A 17329-nucleotide genomic window follows, 5' to 3' on the forward strand; every position below is an offset into this window, starting at 1 on the left:
GATATTGACAAGATTGTGATCGAGACTAGCTTAGTGGAGATCAACCTCAGCTCCAATGGCTGAATCTGGAAGCTTCTGAAGAGTCCTTGTGAGAGAGAGAGGAAGAAGATGAAAGCAGAAGAAGAATGCTTTGATGAAGAATGAAGCTCGATTGTATTGAATCTATACAATAACATATATACACGCAGAGAGGGTGACAGTTGTACACCTTGACCAGTAACTGCTGCTAGTTGTATCCTAACTAACTAACCAACTAAAAAATGAATAGAAAAGAATAAATACAATCTCAATACTCCCCCTCGCCCCTCAAGTTGGAGGTGGGAAAGCACAACCAACTTGTTCAAAATAGTAGAGTGTTTGATGCCTGTGAGTGCCTCGGTACGAATGTCTGCAAGCTGGTCGTTGGTGGCAATGTAATGTAAGGAAACCAGACCTTCCTGTAGCTGCTTTCGAACAAAGTGATAATCTACTTCGATATATTTTGTGCGTTCATGAAAAACACCGGGTTCCTTGCTATGTGTAAAGCTGACTCATTATCACAAAATACTCTAATAGGAGCAAGAGAGGGGACTGTCAGTTCATCAAGTAATCTTTTCAACCAAACTAACTCCCTAACCACTTTTCTCAAGGATCTGTATTCAGCTTCTGCTGAAGACAATGAAATTGTCTCTTGCTTCTTAGATTTCCAGCTGATAGGATTACTTCCCAACAATACAATATAACCACTGATAAATTTCCTTGAGTCTGGGCAAGCTACCCAATCAGAATCACTAGGCTTTGATGGACCAGTCTGGATCATTAGGCATAAACACACCCAGAGTAGGATCACCTTTGAGGTATCTCAACAGATGGAAAGCAGCTTTCAAATGGGGTTCTGTAGGGTCCTGCATAAACTGGATAAGGTGGTGCACACTAAAAGCAATGTCCAATCTTGTGTTTGTGACGAAGTTCAGCTTTCCAACTAGCTTTCAGTAGTAAGTATGGTCCGTTAAAGGCATCCCCTCTTTTGCTCTTAGTTTTACATTGGGATCAAGAGGTGAAGTGAGAGTACTGCACTCCACGCAATGATACTCCTTTAGTAAGTCAAGAACAAACTTCCTTTGGGAGATAATAACACCATCTGCCTTGTACAAAACCTCCAAATCTAATAAATAGTGTAACTTCCCCAAATCCTTGATCTTGAACGTATTGTGTAGGAAAGTTTTTAGCTGGTCGATTTCTGATTGGTCTATACCTGTAAGTAGAACATCATCAACATAAACTGCTACGTATACAACTGAGTCCCCTTTCCTCTTCGAAAATAATGAGTAATCATTCATAGAATGTTCATATCCCATTGAACACAATGCCTCAGTTAATTTTTCATTCCATTGTCTGCTTGCCTGTTTCAAGCCATACAGAGATTTATTCAATTTACAGACCAAACCTTGTCTATCCACCATAAGTCCTGGTGGGACTTCCATGTACACCTCTTCATGCAAGTCACCATGAAGGAATGTGTTGTTTACATCCAATTGGAATATGTTCCACCCACTCTTTACTACAATTGCAATAAGTGTCCTAACTATAGTCATCTTTACCACCGGGGAAAAAGTTTCTGTGTAATCCACTCCTACTTGTTGTGTGTAGCCTTTCACTACTAACCTAGCCTTGAACCATACCATTCAATGGTTCCATCTGCTTTGTGCTTTACTTTATAAACCCATCTACATCCTATTGCCTTTCTTTCCGGGAGGCATAGGTCCTAGATCCCAAGTATTATTAGCATGAAGGGCTTCAAACTCCTGAGCCATAGCTGCTTTCCAAACAGGGTTGATAGCAGCTTCCTCAAATGAAGATGGTTCACTATCATTGTATATGCTACATACCAAAGATTGACTATCATGAACCAAGTATAATGACCCGGCCGGTCGTCGTGAGAGTTGTAGCCCTATTCCCCCATTTACTGCACATTTTGTGCTTTATAAATTTTATGTGACTTGCCGAGGTAGTCGGTTCGGGTCCGGAGAGATTTCGGAATGAATTGAGACACTTAGTCTCAAGGTTAGAAGCTTAAGTTGAAAAGGTTGACTGGATGTTGACTTACGGTTAAACGTCTCCAGAATAGAGTTTTCATAGTTCTGTTAGCTCTTTTGGGTGATTTTGGACTTGGGAGCGTTCTGGATTGTGATTTGGAGATCCGTAGTGGAATTGGGCTTGAAATGGCGAAAGTTGGATTTTTGAAAAGTTTGATCGGGAGTGGACTTGTTGATATCGGGGTCGGATTCCTATTCCAGAAGTTGGGGTAGGTCGGTGGTGTCATTTGTGACTTCTGTGCAAAATTTGAGGTCAATCGGACGTGATTTGATAGGTTTCAGCATCATTTGTTGAAGTTTGAAATTCCTTAGTTTCAATAGGCTTTAATTGGGGTACGATTTGTGTTTCTTATGTTGTTTGAGGTGATTTGAGGGCTTGAATAAATTCGTATCGTGATTTAAGACTTGTTGGTATGTTTGGTTGAGTTTCCGAGGGCCTCGGGTTGATTCCGTATGTTTAACAGATCAAAAGTTGAAGTTGAGGGACTGTTGTTGCTGAAGCTTTCTGATGCAATCGTACCTACGGATCATTGGTTGCAGGTGCGAGATGGGGATGCACAAAAGCGGAGTTTGGACGGGTGGACTGTGGAGCGTAGATGCGGAAGGACTTCCGTAGGTGCGGACTCGCACCTGCGCTTGGGGATGCATAGAAGCGGAAGTAGGAGTGATGAGCTGGTCCGCAAAAGTGGCTTCGTGTGCGCAGATGCGTGCCCGCAGAAGTGAGGCTTAGACCGCAGAAGCGATGGTCTGCTTAGTGGTTTTCACGGATGCGGATGTTAGACCGCAAAACCGGTGCCGCAGAAGAAGCGAAATGACTGGGCAGAACATATAAATTCAAGGGTACATGATTTTTCTTCATTTTGGACATTTCAAGCTCGGTCTAAGGCAATTTTTCAAAGGGTTTTTGAAGAATTATTGAGGTAAGTTCACTTCAGCTCTTTTTTATTCAATAATCTTGTTTCCCCATTGGTTTTCCCACCTAGATTGTGTGGTTTTGAGGTGAAATTTGGGGGTCTGAGGCTAGGGATTTGGAGAGTTTGATTTGAGGATTTGAGTTGCGTTTTAGTGTCTGATTTTGGTAAAATTGGTATGTTTAGACTCGTGGTTGAATGGTCTTTTCGGTTTTGTGACTTTTGTCGGATTTCGAGACGTGGGCCCAGGGGCTGGCATTGAGTCGCTTTTTGACTTTTGATGTATAACTTCGTATTTCCTAATGGAATTGTTTTCTTTAGCGTGTGTTGAATATATCGTACTGTTTATGGCTAGATTCGGGACATCTGGAGGCCGATTTGCGAGGCAAATGTGTGTTGGAGTAGAGATTTGCTCGGATTGAGGTAAGTAATAGTTCTAAATCTGGTTCTGAGGGTATGGAACCCCGTATTATATATCATATGACTAGATTGGAAGTGACACACATGCTAGATGACGGGCGTGTGGGTGTGCACCGTAGGAATTGTGACTTGGTGAAATTCCATGGAACCATATAGTTAAAATTTTGTTTTATCCGTATATTCTCCATGTGTTATAACAAATGAACTGCAAACCATGTTAGAAATCATGTTTAGACTATGTGCTGGTACTGTAGGGACCCACAGAGTCCATGTTACATGTTAAACTGTCTGCTAAATTGCTATTGTACTCAATCTCCGTTTCACTTGCATATCATACCTTAATCTCTTCTGTTCCTTGTTGATACATTACGTCATTTCTGTTTGGGTTGATTCCCATGATTTCTGAGAGCCAAAGAGACTGGAGAGGTTGGTGACTGGGTTGGGGCTTGAGTGCCGAGCTGTGAGTGATATATGCATATATGTGGATTAGTTGCACGCCGCCATAATCCTTATGGTTGTATATATGTGGATCGGGTTGTACGCCCCAACGAGCCTTATGGCTATATATATTTATTAGATTGGGCTTCACGCCAAAACACGTTCTATTGATTTATGCCATGATTTTCTTGATATAGCGCTTGGGCCGAAGGAGCCCCTCCGGAGTCTGTACACACCCCCAATGGGTGCAGGTACCTACGGAGTGCGAGTGCTGAGTGTTGATTGAAAGGGAGGGTTGAGTGACTATGGCCTTGAGAGGATGCCTTCGATTTTATTATTGTTGCACTTAGCTGTCATGTATCATGTCATGAAATTTCTGAAGATATTACATTTTGTTTCACTTAAACCTATCTTGAAGTAGCTATTTTGACCTAATTTATCGAACTTGAAAGCATGCCTACCTTCCAATGTTGAAATCTCTGTAATTGAACTATAAATGTGAATCTCGTTACTTTCAGTTCTTTATTTAGTCTTGTTACTTACTGAGTTGGTTGTACTCACGCTACACCCTGCACTTCGTGTGCAGATCTAGGTGTTTCCGGACACGGTGGGTGTTGATTCTCTGCGCAGTTGATCCTATTTTTTGGAGATAGCTGCCCGGCATCCACAGTCCTTGTTTCTCCTTCCCTATCTTTTCACTTATTGTATTTAGTTTCAGACTATCATAGATAGTATATCTCAAACTTGTGAAATTTAGATGCTCATGTACTCTATGACACCCCGATGCTGGGAACTTCCGTGTCGTGTTTTGGGTTTTCTATCCCATTATAAGAACTTATATTATTTAAAACCGCTTTAACTCATTCTCTGCTAAAAGTGTTAGAATTATTTTGAATGTTGGCTTGCCTAGTACCATGTTAGGCACCATCATGACAGGTTAGGATTTTTTGGTCGTGACAAGTTTGTATCAAAGCCTAGGTTGCAGAGGTCTCACGAGTCATGAGCAGGTTTAGTAGAGTCTTGCGGATCGGTACGGAGACGTCTGTACTTATCTTCGAGAGGCTGCCAAACCCTAAGGAAACTTCACTTTCTTGTATTCTTGTCGTGCGAATCTGTTGATTCCGGTTACTAAACTTCTGTTATTCCATTCTCTCACAGATGGTGAGGACACGTGCTACCGGACAGGATGGACAACCACCAGTATAACTAGTTAGGGCCGCGAGAGGGCGAGGTCGTGGTAGGGGTCACGTTAGGGGCAGAGGTGCAGCTCGTACAGTAGCTAGAGCAGCACCCGCATACCCACCAGTCGCTCCAGCTCAAGAGCAGGTACCAGATACATTGAGCCAGTGGGGCCAGCTCGGGCACCAACTGTGCCTATCGTGATTCTAGGCCTTCAGGAGGCTTTGGCTCAGATTCTGACTGTGTGCACTAGCCTTGCTCAGGCGGTCTCGATTCTGACCGCAGCAACCACTTCTCAGATCGGGGGAGGCACTGTCACGCCCCGAACCTGGGGGGCGAGACCGACACCCAGTGCCTCACCTATCCTTGTGTACCAACTTGAGACTAAGGGACTCTGAACATATAATGTTCTACTTTGGCCATGGGGCCACATTGCAATACAATTTGCGAAGCAAAGTATAAAATTGAACGGAAACTACCGCTGACTAAACATCAATATAAAGCTGGGTCGACAAGGCCGTCATAACTACTACAGCTGACAAACCAACAAAATATACATACAAGGCCTATAAGCCCAACATACTGCACTAACTGACAAGATATGTCTACAAGCCTCTACTGCTGGATGTACTGTGATCGGAACAGGGCCTCGACCTACCCATAAAATAACTGAAAGCTGAAACTGAACTGATTCTATAATGGCTTAAAGTAACTGGGAGTAAAACATAATCTGAAGATATGCTTACTTGCTGATACTGACTTAACTCTCTTAATATAGTAAGTAAAATAGCTGTCCGGCCCTATAATGCTCGGTATATGTATATATCTGCTCTACCGTAGTAGGCTCGCTCATACGACCTCATCCATACTAGGCTCTGTATCTCAGCCAACTGCTCGCTCATCGGCGCTCGGTCACAGTAGGCTCGGTATATGACTTACCATCTGATCAGAGGTTGCCCAATAGGGGCCTACCCACCAATTATATCACGACCCAAACCGATGGGCCGCGACGGGTGCCTGAGTCCTGCCTGTCAAACACTCCTAAGCATGTGTCTAAGGATATGAACCTATATAACATCTATTGAATTACGAAGATAGCATACATAAAGGAAATCTACCAACAAGGCATATGTACGTATACATGCAGAATACAGTGGGCGAGCCGGCAAGGCTGCTATAGACAACTATACATCCAATAACTGAAAGCCGACAAGGCTACATACAACCCAAGTAGACATACTGTCTACAGACCTCAAATGAAAATATAACTGTACAAAGACGGGACTGAGCATTTTTAAAAAATTAAACTAATTAACTAATTACAAAAATTATAAAAACTACTTAATCCTGAATTAAAAGAGAAAGATCAATAAAAGGAAAAAGTGTAAAAAATAAAGCATTTTTTTGTGATTTCGATTTTCATAAAACAAGTGGTTATGATTAATCCTAAAAAATATAAAAATAAAGCCTAAATGTCATGCGTGATATTTTTTGGTATTTTTTATTATTTAAATAAAAATTAAACATGCAAGAAAAATGTAAACAATTAAAAAATCTATGAAATTTCCTAAAATGGTAAATAATTAAGAAAAATCTATTTTCTTGGATTTTGTAGGAGTATTTCGTATAGGGCAAAAATCACGTGCTTACAGCTGCCCCTCTTTGCTCGAAGACACGAAGGGTTTTCGGGCAAAGATAAATGAGCACCATGAAGGATTTTTGCCTGCCCAGCACTCCATGAGAAGCATTTTGAAAACCGTGTGACCGAACCTTGCTTCAAAGGTTGCCTACATATCCTTGGCTATAAAGGAATCAGGTCAGTGTAGTTCTGGAAAGTTTGGTAGCTGGGACTACCAGGAGATGTGAATTTCACTGTTGTTGCTGCTGCTACTGCTTGCTGACCTCCTTATTACACCAAGAGAAAATCAAAAGCTAAGCTAGCTAGGCCTATCAACTATGAGTTACAAGATTCCTATCTATAGTTTCTTGAGACTTGATCTTGAGTCTAAGCTGATTTTGCTGTGGACTTCGATCTGAATCTTGATGCTCACAAGCTGCAGGTATTTACTTCTTCATGCAGCATTGGGTCAAAACGGGATCGGCGGAGCCTATGACTTTACTCAAATTTGAGCAATCCGCACCTTTGTTTGCTTCAGCATTTGAATTCATTTCTTTTTGTTCTTTTCTTCTTTTCTTGATTCTGGATTGAGATTTATTCCATTGGTCATCTCACACCTTGTGTCTTGAGGTCGACCTGCTTAAGATACCCAAACAAACAAACGAACGAAATTTTCTGCCCCAGTTTTTACTAGGAAAATTTCGTGAGTTAGTTGTGACACATATCTAAGCGATCAAATCAGGATTGTGTAGGGAGAGCCTCGGTTTTTGGCCGGGATGGTCCACGGTTTTTTTTTGGCCGGGAGATCCTCAGTTTTTTGGCCGGGATTTGGAAAGAAAAAAGCTCCACGGTTTGGCCGGAGATCCTCGGGTTTTGGCCGGGATTTGGAAAGAAAAGGCTCCAACAGTTTTTTGGCCGGGAGATCCTCGTTTTTGGCCGGGATTTGGAAAGAAAATGCTCCGCGATTTTTTGGCCAGGAGATCCTCGATTTTTTTGTCGGGATTTGGAAAGAAAAGGCTCCACGGTTTTTGGCCGGGAGATCCTCGGTTTTTTGGCGGATTTGGAAAGAAAAAAGCTCCCACGGTTTTTTGGCCGGGAGATCCTCGGTTTTGGCCGGGATTTGGAAAGAAAAGGCTCCTCGGTTTTGGCGGGAGATCCTCGTTTTTGGCCGGGATTCGGAAAGAAAAGGCTCCAAACGGTTTTTTGGGCGGGAGATCCTGCGGTTTTTTGGCCGGGATTTGGAAAGAAAAATGCTCCACGGTTTTTTGGCCGGGAGAATCCCGGTTTTTTGGCCGGGTTTTGGAAAGAAAAAGGCTCCACGGTTTTTTGGCTGGGAGATCCTCGGTTCTTTTGGCCGGGATTTGGAAAGAAAGGCTCCACGATTTTTGGCCGGGAGATCCTCAGTTTTTTGGCCGGATTTGGAAAGAAAAGCTCCCACGGTTTTTTTGGCCGGGAGATCCTCGGTTTTTTTGGAGAGATATTGAAAAGAAAAGCTCCACAATTTTTTTTGGCCGGGAGATCCTCGGTTTTTTGGCCGGGATTTGGAAAGAAAAAGCTCCACGATATTTTGGCCGGGAGATCCTCGGTTTTTTGGCCGGGATTTTAAGGAATGGGATCCTATGCTACCATGATTTGTTTTTCTTTTAGGATTTTCAACTTTATTTCCTTTCTTCTTTCTTCTTCTTCTTTTGTTTTCCTCTTTTTATTTTAGCAAAACACATGAAAGAACTTGGGGAGGGGAAACTTCCTTTTTGGTCGTTTTCCTGCTGCAAAGCTGTTTCAGCGCTTGCGCATTTCATTTCCTTTTGGACTGCACCTGCTTCTTGCACGGTTGTTTTGAATTAGACCTGTTTTCAACAAAGAACAATTTGTTAGTTTGAAACGGTGGTTGGTTTTTGTGGCCTTGATCATCCCAATTGCTTGATCCCGGCCCCTTTTCGTTGAGAACTTTGCTGCTTGTTGGCCTTGAGGGCCAATCTCTTTTCAAAACGACTGGATTCAACTCTCAGGATTCCATTATGACTCGCCCGTGTGGGCTCTGGCCTTTTTACTTTATTCTGCTCTTAAGACCTTTGTTTTTGACTTTCTTTCCTTTCCACTGTCTTTGCCTTGAAGCATCAACCACCATGATCAGTCCGGATTGGACTGACGCACCCGCTGAGGCTGGGTATTTTCTTCGGCTTTTGCCAGGCGGAGCCCTATAGAACCAGTCCTGCCACCTTTTCTTTGTAATAGTTACGGAATCAGAGTTAAACCGAAAGGGATTCAAAGAAAAGCGTATGAGTTTAAAGAGAAGCGTCCCTTTCGGGGGAAAAGAAGGACTTATCTGGGGTGCATGCTGGCTTCAAATGAACATGACATGCTTTTTGGACTGGACGCCCGACCCATACAAACTTTCCAGCTTCTCGTGAACCCATTGATCCGCATTTCAAAACCAGGGAACCTTGCCAGGACTCTTTTAGTGGTGAGATGTCTTCTTTTCGGCCGACAACGCCCTTTGCGGGTTTTTGCCAATCGACCTCTCTCGTTTCTCTTCTCACCGTCGTCCGATAGTGCTTTTTGCGAGTTTTCACTAAGCGGACTCTCTCATTTTCATTTTCTCTACTCACCATCGCCTTACGGTGCCCGAAGGTTTTCACCGGTAAGACTCTCTCATTTTATTTCTCTCAATTTGAATTATGTCAGATTCCAACAATGACGTTTTCATTTCCCTGCCTTTGCCAATTGATCGGAAGGAGTTGAACAAGGTCTTTTGGGTAAAAAGGATTTTGGGCGGGACTACAACTTTGGAACCGTTTCGGCGGATTCATAGCCGAACCATCATATCATCTACCCCAGTTTCAATTTTGGGGGAAATTGGGATTTTTGTTTTGGTGTGACTGAACCTCAGGGAGAGGCTGCCTACGTATCCTTTCGGAATCAAGTCAAACGTAGTTCAGACAAATAATTTTTGTTTTTGTTTTTGCTTTTGTTTTGGTTTTTGTTTTCTTTTTGTTTTCTTTTTCTTTTTCTTTTTTTTTCTTTTGCTCTTTTTTTTTTCTTTTTCTTTTCTTTCCTTTTTCTTTTCTTTTCTTTTCTTCTTCTTTTCCGCTGGTACTTCCGGGTTCCAAATAAGGTGATCAAAGAAGAGTAACCGGCTCAAAGGGTTTACAAAGGATTGATAGTGTTTGGGTAGCGGGAAGGAAAGCCTTCGTCATCTCAATTGCACAAAAGTTATCGCTGCATGAGGGTTAGACGTAGTACCTTTTTACTGCATCTGCTGTTTCAAGATCATTTCTTTCGATGTCTCCCAAATATCATGCTCCTCTTAGCAGTATTCTTCTGATGATGTAAGGACCTTTCCAATTAGGAGCAAATTTTCCTTTTGCTTCCTGGTGATGAGGGAGAATACCAGTTGTCCTATTTCAAGATTCTTGGGCCGCACTTTCTTGTTGTAAGAATGGGCCATTCTTTGTTGGTACGACTGCCCGGATATTCCCTGAGTACAGCACACTCTCTTGTTGTAATGTGCAAACCAATTTTCCTTCAGTTATTCCAATTCTTTACTTTATTTCGTCAAAATTACCTTCTTCGCATTTTGACTCTTGATTCATTATGTCGAAATCTGACAGCGTTTTGGGATCTAGGCATGAAGTCCGCAAGCATGTCATGTTATTTAAAGCTGCAGTATTAGAACTAAAGAGAAGAAAATAAAGGCGAAAAATAGCAAAATCAGAAAGAAAAATGAACGATGAAATATTGATTTCATTTTTTTGAATTTTGAAGATAACAGGGTCCCCATTCCGGAATTTAAAGACAAGAAACTACAGGAAACATCCGAGTTACACCCTGAAATAACTCGAGATGCAGAAAAAGTGGCAGGGCTAGTTTACTGGGACTCCCGCCTGATCAGGAATGGCGTAGCCTTCCAGTTCTGGAGTTTAGCATCTGGTCCCATGTAGAGCACCTCAGTGGCGCTAGTACCTTCCCCCGGCTGAACCATGTGGGTGCCCTCCTCTACATTTGAATATTTCTCAACAGGGAGGTTTTCTAGTAGCTCTCCCAAGATTCCTTTTCCCTCGTATGTGACCCCCATCTGCTGATAATTCCATGGTACCGCAGCAGGGTTGGTTATCGGCTTCTGTGGTACGCGTCCAATAGCCACTGGCTCATTCAGCCGAGACGGCTTAATTGTCCCCCGTACCACATAGGCCTGCTTGGGTACGTACATTTGTGTTCCTTGTTTCAAATCAGCTTTCTTTTCTGGTTCTGTCTCAGTGATTTTTCTCTTCTCTTGCTTCGGGTCCACCTCGGGCTTTCTTTCTGCATCGGCAATAGCAATTATAGCTTTTAAGGCTGGATCGAATTCTCTGTCCTCGCAGATCATCCTGATTACTTGCCCGTTGTTGTGCGCGGGCAGCGGATTATTGGTCACATTTGGGACATCCTCATCCCTCAACACAATTTTCCCTTGCTCTATTAAGTTCTCCACCGCTTGTTTCAAAGTCCAACAGTCATTTGTATGATGGCCCTCTGCCCCTGAATGGTATGCACACCTGACACCAGCTCTGTAGGCAGGCGATGCCGGGTTTTGTCTGTTCTGAGGAACCGGCTGCAGTAGACCCATTTGGACAAGTTTCGGGAATAGACTGGAGTAAGATTCACCAATTGGGGTAAAGTTTGGTCTCCCAGGTGGTTCCCGAGGGCGGAAGTTATCTTGTGGAGGCCGGGGATTATAGTGATTTTGGTGAGGAGGCTGATTTCTTTGGAATGGAGGTTGATTTCTGTTGGCTTGTGGCTGCGGTCGGGCGAAAGGTTGAGCATTCATGACCGCATAAGGTGGGGAAGCATAAGCCATATCAGGATGAGGATAGTAGTGTTGAGGGGTTCTTTCAGAGAACACAGGTCTCGGAGCCCGATATCTTATACCCCCTGATGCTATCATAACTGTTTCTTCTTTCATTTTACCCTTGGCCACTCCTCCAGACCCGCCTTGGATGGCTTGGGAGGTTGCTCTTATGGCCGATTGACTCAAAATCCTGCCCGTTTTCAAACCATTCTCTACCATTTCGCCGATTTTAATTGCCTCTGCAAAAGGCTTGCCCATGGCCGACATCATGTTTTGGAAGTAATCTGCTTCCTGAGCCTGGAGGAAGACAGTGACCATTTCTACCTCGTCCATGGGAGGTTTCACCCTTGATGCCTGTTCGCGCGACTTAATAGCATATTCTCTGAAACTTTCCGAGGGTTTCTCTTCAATTGGCCAGGGAGTTCCTGTCTNAAAGCTCCTCGGTTTTTGGCCGGGAGATCCTCGGTTTTTTGGCCGGGATTTGGAAAGAAAAGGCTCCTCGGTTTTTTGGCCGGGAGATCCTCGGTTTTTTGGCCGGGATTTGGAAAGAAAAGGCTCCTCGGTTTTTGGCCGGGAGATCCTCGGTTTTTGGCCGGGATTTGAAAAGAAAGAGCTCCTCAGTTTTTTGGCCGGGATTTGGAAAGAAAAGGCTCCTCGGTTTTTTGGCCGGGAGATCCTCGGTTTTTTGGCCGGGATTTGGAAAGAAAAGGCTCCTCAGTTTTTGGCCGGGAGATCCTCGGTTTTTTGGCCGGGATTTGGAAAGAAAAGGCTCCTCGGTTTTTTGGCCGGGAGATCCTCGATTTTTTGGCCGGGATTTGGAAAGAAAAGGCTCCTCGATTTTTTGGCCGGGAGATCCTCGGTTTTTTGGCCGGGATTTGGAAAGAAAAGGCTCCTCGGTTTTTTGGCCCGGGAGATCCTCGGTTTTTTGGCCGGGATTTGGAAAGAAAAAGCTCATCGGTTTTTTGGCCAGGAGATCCTCGATTTTTGGCCGGGATATTTAAGAAATGGGATCCTATGCTACCATGATTTGTTTTTCTTTTGGGATTTTCATTTTTATTTCTTTTCTTCTTTCTTTTTCTTTTGTTTTCCTCTTTTATATGTTTTCCTATTTATTTAGCAAAACGCATGAAAGAATTTGGGGAGGAACTTCCTTTTGGTCGTTTTCCTGCTGCAAAGCTGTTTCAGTGCTTGCGCATTTCATTTCTTTTGGGTTGCACCTGCTTCTTGAACGGTTGCTCTGAATAAGACCCGTTTCCAACAAAGGACAATTTATTAGTTTGAAACGGTGGTTGGTTTTGTGGCCTTGATCATCCCAATTGCTTGATCCTGGCCCCATTTCCGTTGAGAAGTTTGCTGCTTGTTGGCCTTGAGGGTGAATCTCTTTTCGAACCAACCGGGTTCAACTCTCAGGGTTTCATTATGACTCGCCCGTGTGGGCTCTAGCCTTTTCACTTTATTATGCCCTTGGGACCTTTGCCTTTGCCTTCCTTTCTTTTTCCAATGTTTTTGCTTTGAAAGCATCAACCCCCATGGTCAGTCGGGATTGGCCTGACGCACTCGCTGAGGCTGGGTATTTTCTTCGACTCTGACCAGGCGGAGCCCTGTGAAGCCGGTCTTGCCACCTTTTCTTTGTAGTAATTCGGAATTAATGTTAAATCGAAAGGGACTCAAAAAGAAGTATGCAAAAAGGCAAACATATGAGTTTGAAGAGAAGCGTCCCTTTCGGGGGAAAAGAAGGACTTATCTGGGGTGCATACTGGCTTCAAATGAACATGACATGCTTCTTGGACTGGACGCCCGACCCATACAAACTTTCCAGCTTCTCGTGAACCCATTGATCCGTATTTCAAAACCAGGAAACCTTGCCAGGACTCTTTTAGTGGTGAGATGTCTTCTTTTCGGCCGACAGCGCCCGTTGCGGGTTTTCGCCAATCGACCTCTCTCATTTCTTTTCTCACCATCGCCCGATAGTGCTCTTTGCGAGTTTTCACTAAGCAGACTCTCTCATTTTCAGTTTCTCTACTTACCATCGCCTTATGGTGCCCGAAGGTTTTCACCGATAAGACTCTCTCATTTTATATTTCTCAATTTGTACTATACCAGCTTCCAACAATGTTGCTTTTCAATTCCCACGCCTTTGTCAATTGATCGGAAGGACTTGGACGAGGTCTTTGGGGTAAAAGGAATTTTGGGCGGAACTACAACTTTGGAACCATTTCGGCGGATTCATGGCCGAACCATTATATCATCTTTCCTAGTTTCATCTTTTGGGGAAATTGGGATTTTTGTTTTGGTGTGACTGAACCTCAGGGAGAGGCTGCCTACGTATCCTTTCGGAATCAAGTCAGACGTAGTTCAAGAAAATAATTTTGTCTTTTTTTTTGTTTTTTCATCATATCATATTTTCTTTTTTTTTCTTTTTTTTTTCTCTTTTTTTTCTTTTTCTCTTTTTCCATCATATTTTCTTTTCCTTTTCTTCTTCTTCTTTTTTTTCTTTTTCTCTTTTTTTTTTCTTTTTCTTTTCTTTTTCTTTTCTTTTCTTTTCTTCTTCTTTTCCGCTGGTACTTCCGGGTTCCAAAGAGGGTGACCAAAGAAGCGTAACCGACTCAAAGGGTTTACGAAGGGTTGATAGTGTTTGGGGTAGCGGAAAAGAAAGCCTTCGTCATCTCAATTACACAAACGCCATCGCCATGGGAGGTCTAGACATAGTACCTTTTCACTGCATCTGCATTGACTGCTGTCTCAGGATCATTCCCTTCGATGTCTCCCAGATACAGTGCTCCTCTTGGCAATATCTTCCGGATTATGTATGGACCCTTCCAATTAAGAACAAGTTTTCCTTTTGCTTCCTGATGATGAGGAAGAATGCGTCTTAACACCAGTTGTCCTGTTTCAAGATTCCTGGGCCGCACTTTCTTGTTGTAAGAACGGACCGTTCTTTGTTGGTACAACTGCCCGGATATTCCCTTAGTACAGCACACTCTCTTATTGTAATGTGCGAACCAATTTTCCTTCAGTTTTTCCAATTCTTTGTTTTATTTCCTCAAAGTTACCTTTTTCGTATTTTGACTCTTGATTCATTATTTCGAAATCTGACAGCGTTTCGGGATCTAGGCATGAAGTCCGCAAGCATGTCATGTTATTTAAAGCTGCATTATTAGAACTAAAGAGAAGAAAATAAAGGAGAAAAATAGCAAAATCAGAAAGAAAAATGAACGATGAAATATTGATTTCATTTTTGGAATTTTGAAGATAACAGGGTCCACATTCCGGAATTTAAAGACAAGAAACTACAGGAAACATCCGAGTTACACCCTGAAATAACTCGAGATGCAGAAAAAGTGGCAGGGCTAGTTTACTGGGACTCCCGCCTGATCAGGAATGGCGTAGCCTTCCAGTTCTGGAGTTTAGCATCTGGTCCCATGTAGAGCACCTCAGCGGCGCTAGTACCTTCCCCTGGCTGAACCATGTGGGTGCCCTCCTCTACATTTGAATATTTCTCAACAGGGAGGTTTTCTAGCAGCTCTCCCAATATTCCTTTTCCCTTGTATGTGACCCCCGTCTGCTGATAATTCCATGGTACCGCAGCAGGGTTGGTCATCGGCTTCTGTGGTAAGCGTCCAATAACCACTGGCTCATTCAGCCGAGACGGCTTAATTGTCCCCCGTACCACATAGGCCTGCTTGGGTACGTACATTTGTGTTCCTTGTTTCAAATCAGCTTTCTTTTCTGGTTCTGTCTTAGTGATTTTGCTCTTCTCTTGCTTCGGGTCCACCTCGGTCTTTCTTTCTGCATCGGCAATAGCAATTATAGCTTTTAATGCTGGATCAAATTCTTTGCCTTCACAGATCATCCTGATTACTGGCCCGTTGTTGTGAGCGGGCAGCGGATTATTATTCACACTTAGGACATCCTCATCCCTCAACACAATTTTCCCTTGCTCTATTAAGTTCTCCACCGCTTGTTTTAGAATCCAACAGTCATTTGTATGATGGCCCTCCGCCCCTGAATGGTATGCACACCTGACACCAGCTCTGTAGGCAGGCGATGCCGGGTTTTGTCTGTTCTGAGGAACCGGCTGCAGTAGACCCATTTGGACAAGTTTAGGGAATAGACTGGAGTAAGATTCACCAATTGGGGTAAAGTTTGGTCTCCTGGGTGGTTCCGGAGGACGAAAGTTATTCTGCGGAGGATGGGGGTTATAGTGATTTTGCTGAGGAGGCTGATATCTTTGAAATGGAACTTGGTTTTCTATTGGCACGTGACTGCAGCCGAGCAAAGGGTTGAGCATTCATGACCGCATACGGTTGAGGAGCATAAGCCATGTCATGGTGAGGGTAGTGATGTTGAGGGGTTCTTTCAGAGAAGATGGGTCTAGGGACCCGGTGTTTTCTTGCCCCTGATGCAGCCATAACCGTTTCTTCTTTCTGTTTACCCTTGGCCATCCCTCCGGACTCGCCTTGGATGGCTTGGGAGGTTGCTCTGATGGCCGATTGACTCAGAATCCGGCCCGTTTTCAAGCCATTCTCCACCATTTCTCCGATCTTGATTGCCTCTGCAAAAGGTTTGCCCATGGCCGACATCATGTTTTGGAAGTAATCTGCTTCCTGAGCCTGGAGGAAGACAGTGACCATTTCTACTTCGTCCATGGGAGGTTTCACCCTTGATGCCTGTTCGCGCCACTTAATAGCATATTCTCTGAAACTTTCCGAGGGCTTTTTCTTGAGATTCGCCAAAGAGTTCCTGTCTGGCGCGATGTCTATGTTGTACTGAAATTGTCGAACAAAGTCTCGGGCCAGATCATCCCAAATATGCCAACGCGAGACATCTTGGTCCATATACCACTCTGAAGCGATGTCAATTAAGCTTTCCCCGAAATATGCCATCAACAATTCTTCTTTGCCACCGGCTCCCCGTAACTGATTGCAATACTTCTTCAGGTGAGCAATGGGGTCACCGTGTCCGTCATACTTCTCAAATGTTGGTGTTTTGAACCCTGACGGCAAATGTACATGTGGGAACATACATAGGTCTGTATAGGAGACACTCTTTTGCCCGCTCAAGCCTTGCATATTTTTTAAACTCTGTTCAAGGCTTCTCATTCTCTTTGCCATCTCATCCTGCTCTGGGGCTTTGGGAGTTTGATCTTGTCCTGGCGTAAGCTCAAATGGTGGTGGCTGAGAGTAATTATATGTGGGATATTGAGGAGGATCCACTGGAAAGACAGGGTTTTGGAAGGTGAAAGCTGAGGGATCAAAGGCAGGCCTTGGCAGTGAAAGTTGTGTTGTAGCAGAGCATGGTGGAGCAGTGAAGATGTTAGGAGCTGCTCCTGCTGGGAACACCTGGGGGCGGACCTCAGAAGGTGTTCCGACGAAGTGAGCGGTCATGGTAGGCTGTCCCAAAGGAGTATGAGGGTGGCTGATAGGGATATTGGAGGTACCCCCAGATCTAGGGAATAGTTCAGGAAATCCAGGGATGGCGCTTGGAGGCTCCCTTCCATTGGTCCAGGCGTCCCACATCTCCATGAGTCGGAGACGTAGTATTCGGTTCTCTTCAGCTGTGACAGACTCAGATGTCGGGATCCCCGAGATGGGGCTGTCCTCAGAGATGGGAACTGCGGGCAAAGTCATTTCTGGACATTTCCACACTTCCTTTTGATCTGGTGAAGTATTGATGCGATGCCAGCTTACCACAACCAACCACCGTTTCTAAAGCTAAGTTGGAAATTAGAAGCAACACACGGTTAGTTTGAGACAAGTAACAGATAGGTAATCGCACATTGGGGTGTGATGCACCTATACAGTTAAACGGATGTCTATATGTTTGCACTGGTTTCATGCGTCATCCCGGCTTTTCTTTT

General features: G+C 43.8%; 1 protein-coding gene across 1 annotated transcript in view; it reads right to left on the reverse strand.

Moving 5' to 3' along the window:
• Window positions 1-1706: 1706 nt before the first annotated feature.
• Window positions 1707-17329, reverse strand: part of LOC109209615 — a 23212-nt gene continuing 7589 nt past the window's right edge. The window contains exon 4 of the mRNA XM_019372921.1: window positions 1707-1860. Within this exon, the coding sequence (XP_019228466.1) occupies window positions 1707-1860 (154 nt within the window). The remainder of the gene's footprint in view (window positions 1861-17329) is intronic.

Source organism: Nicotiana attenuata, unplaced genomic scaffold, assembly GCF_001879085.1.
Source record: "Nicotiana attenuata strain UT unplaced genomic scaffold, NIATTr2, whole genome shotgun sequence".
Lineage (NCBI taxonomy): Eukaryota > Viridiplantae > Streptophyta > Magnoliopsida > Solanales > Solanaceae > Nicotiana > Nicotiana attenuata.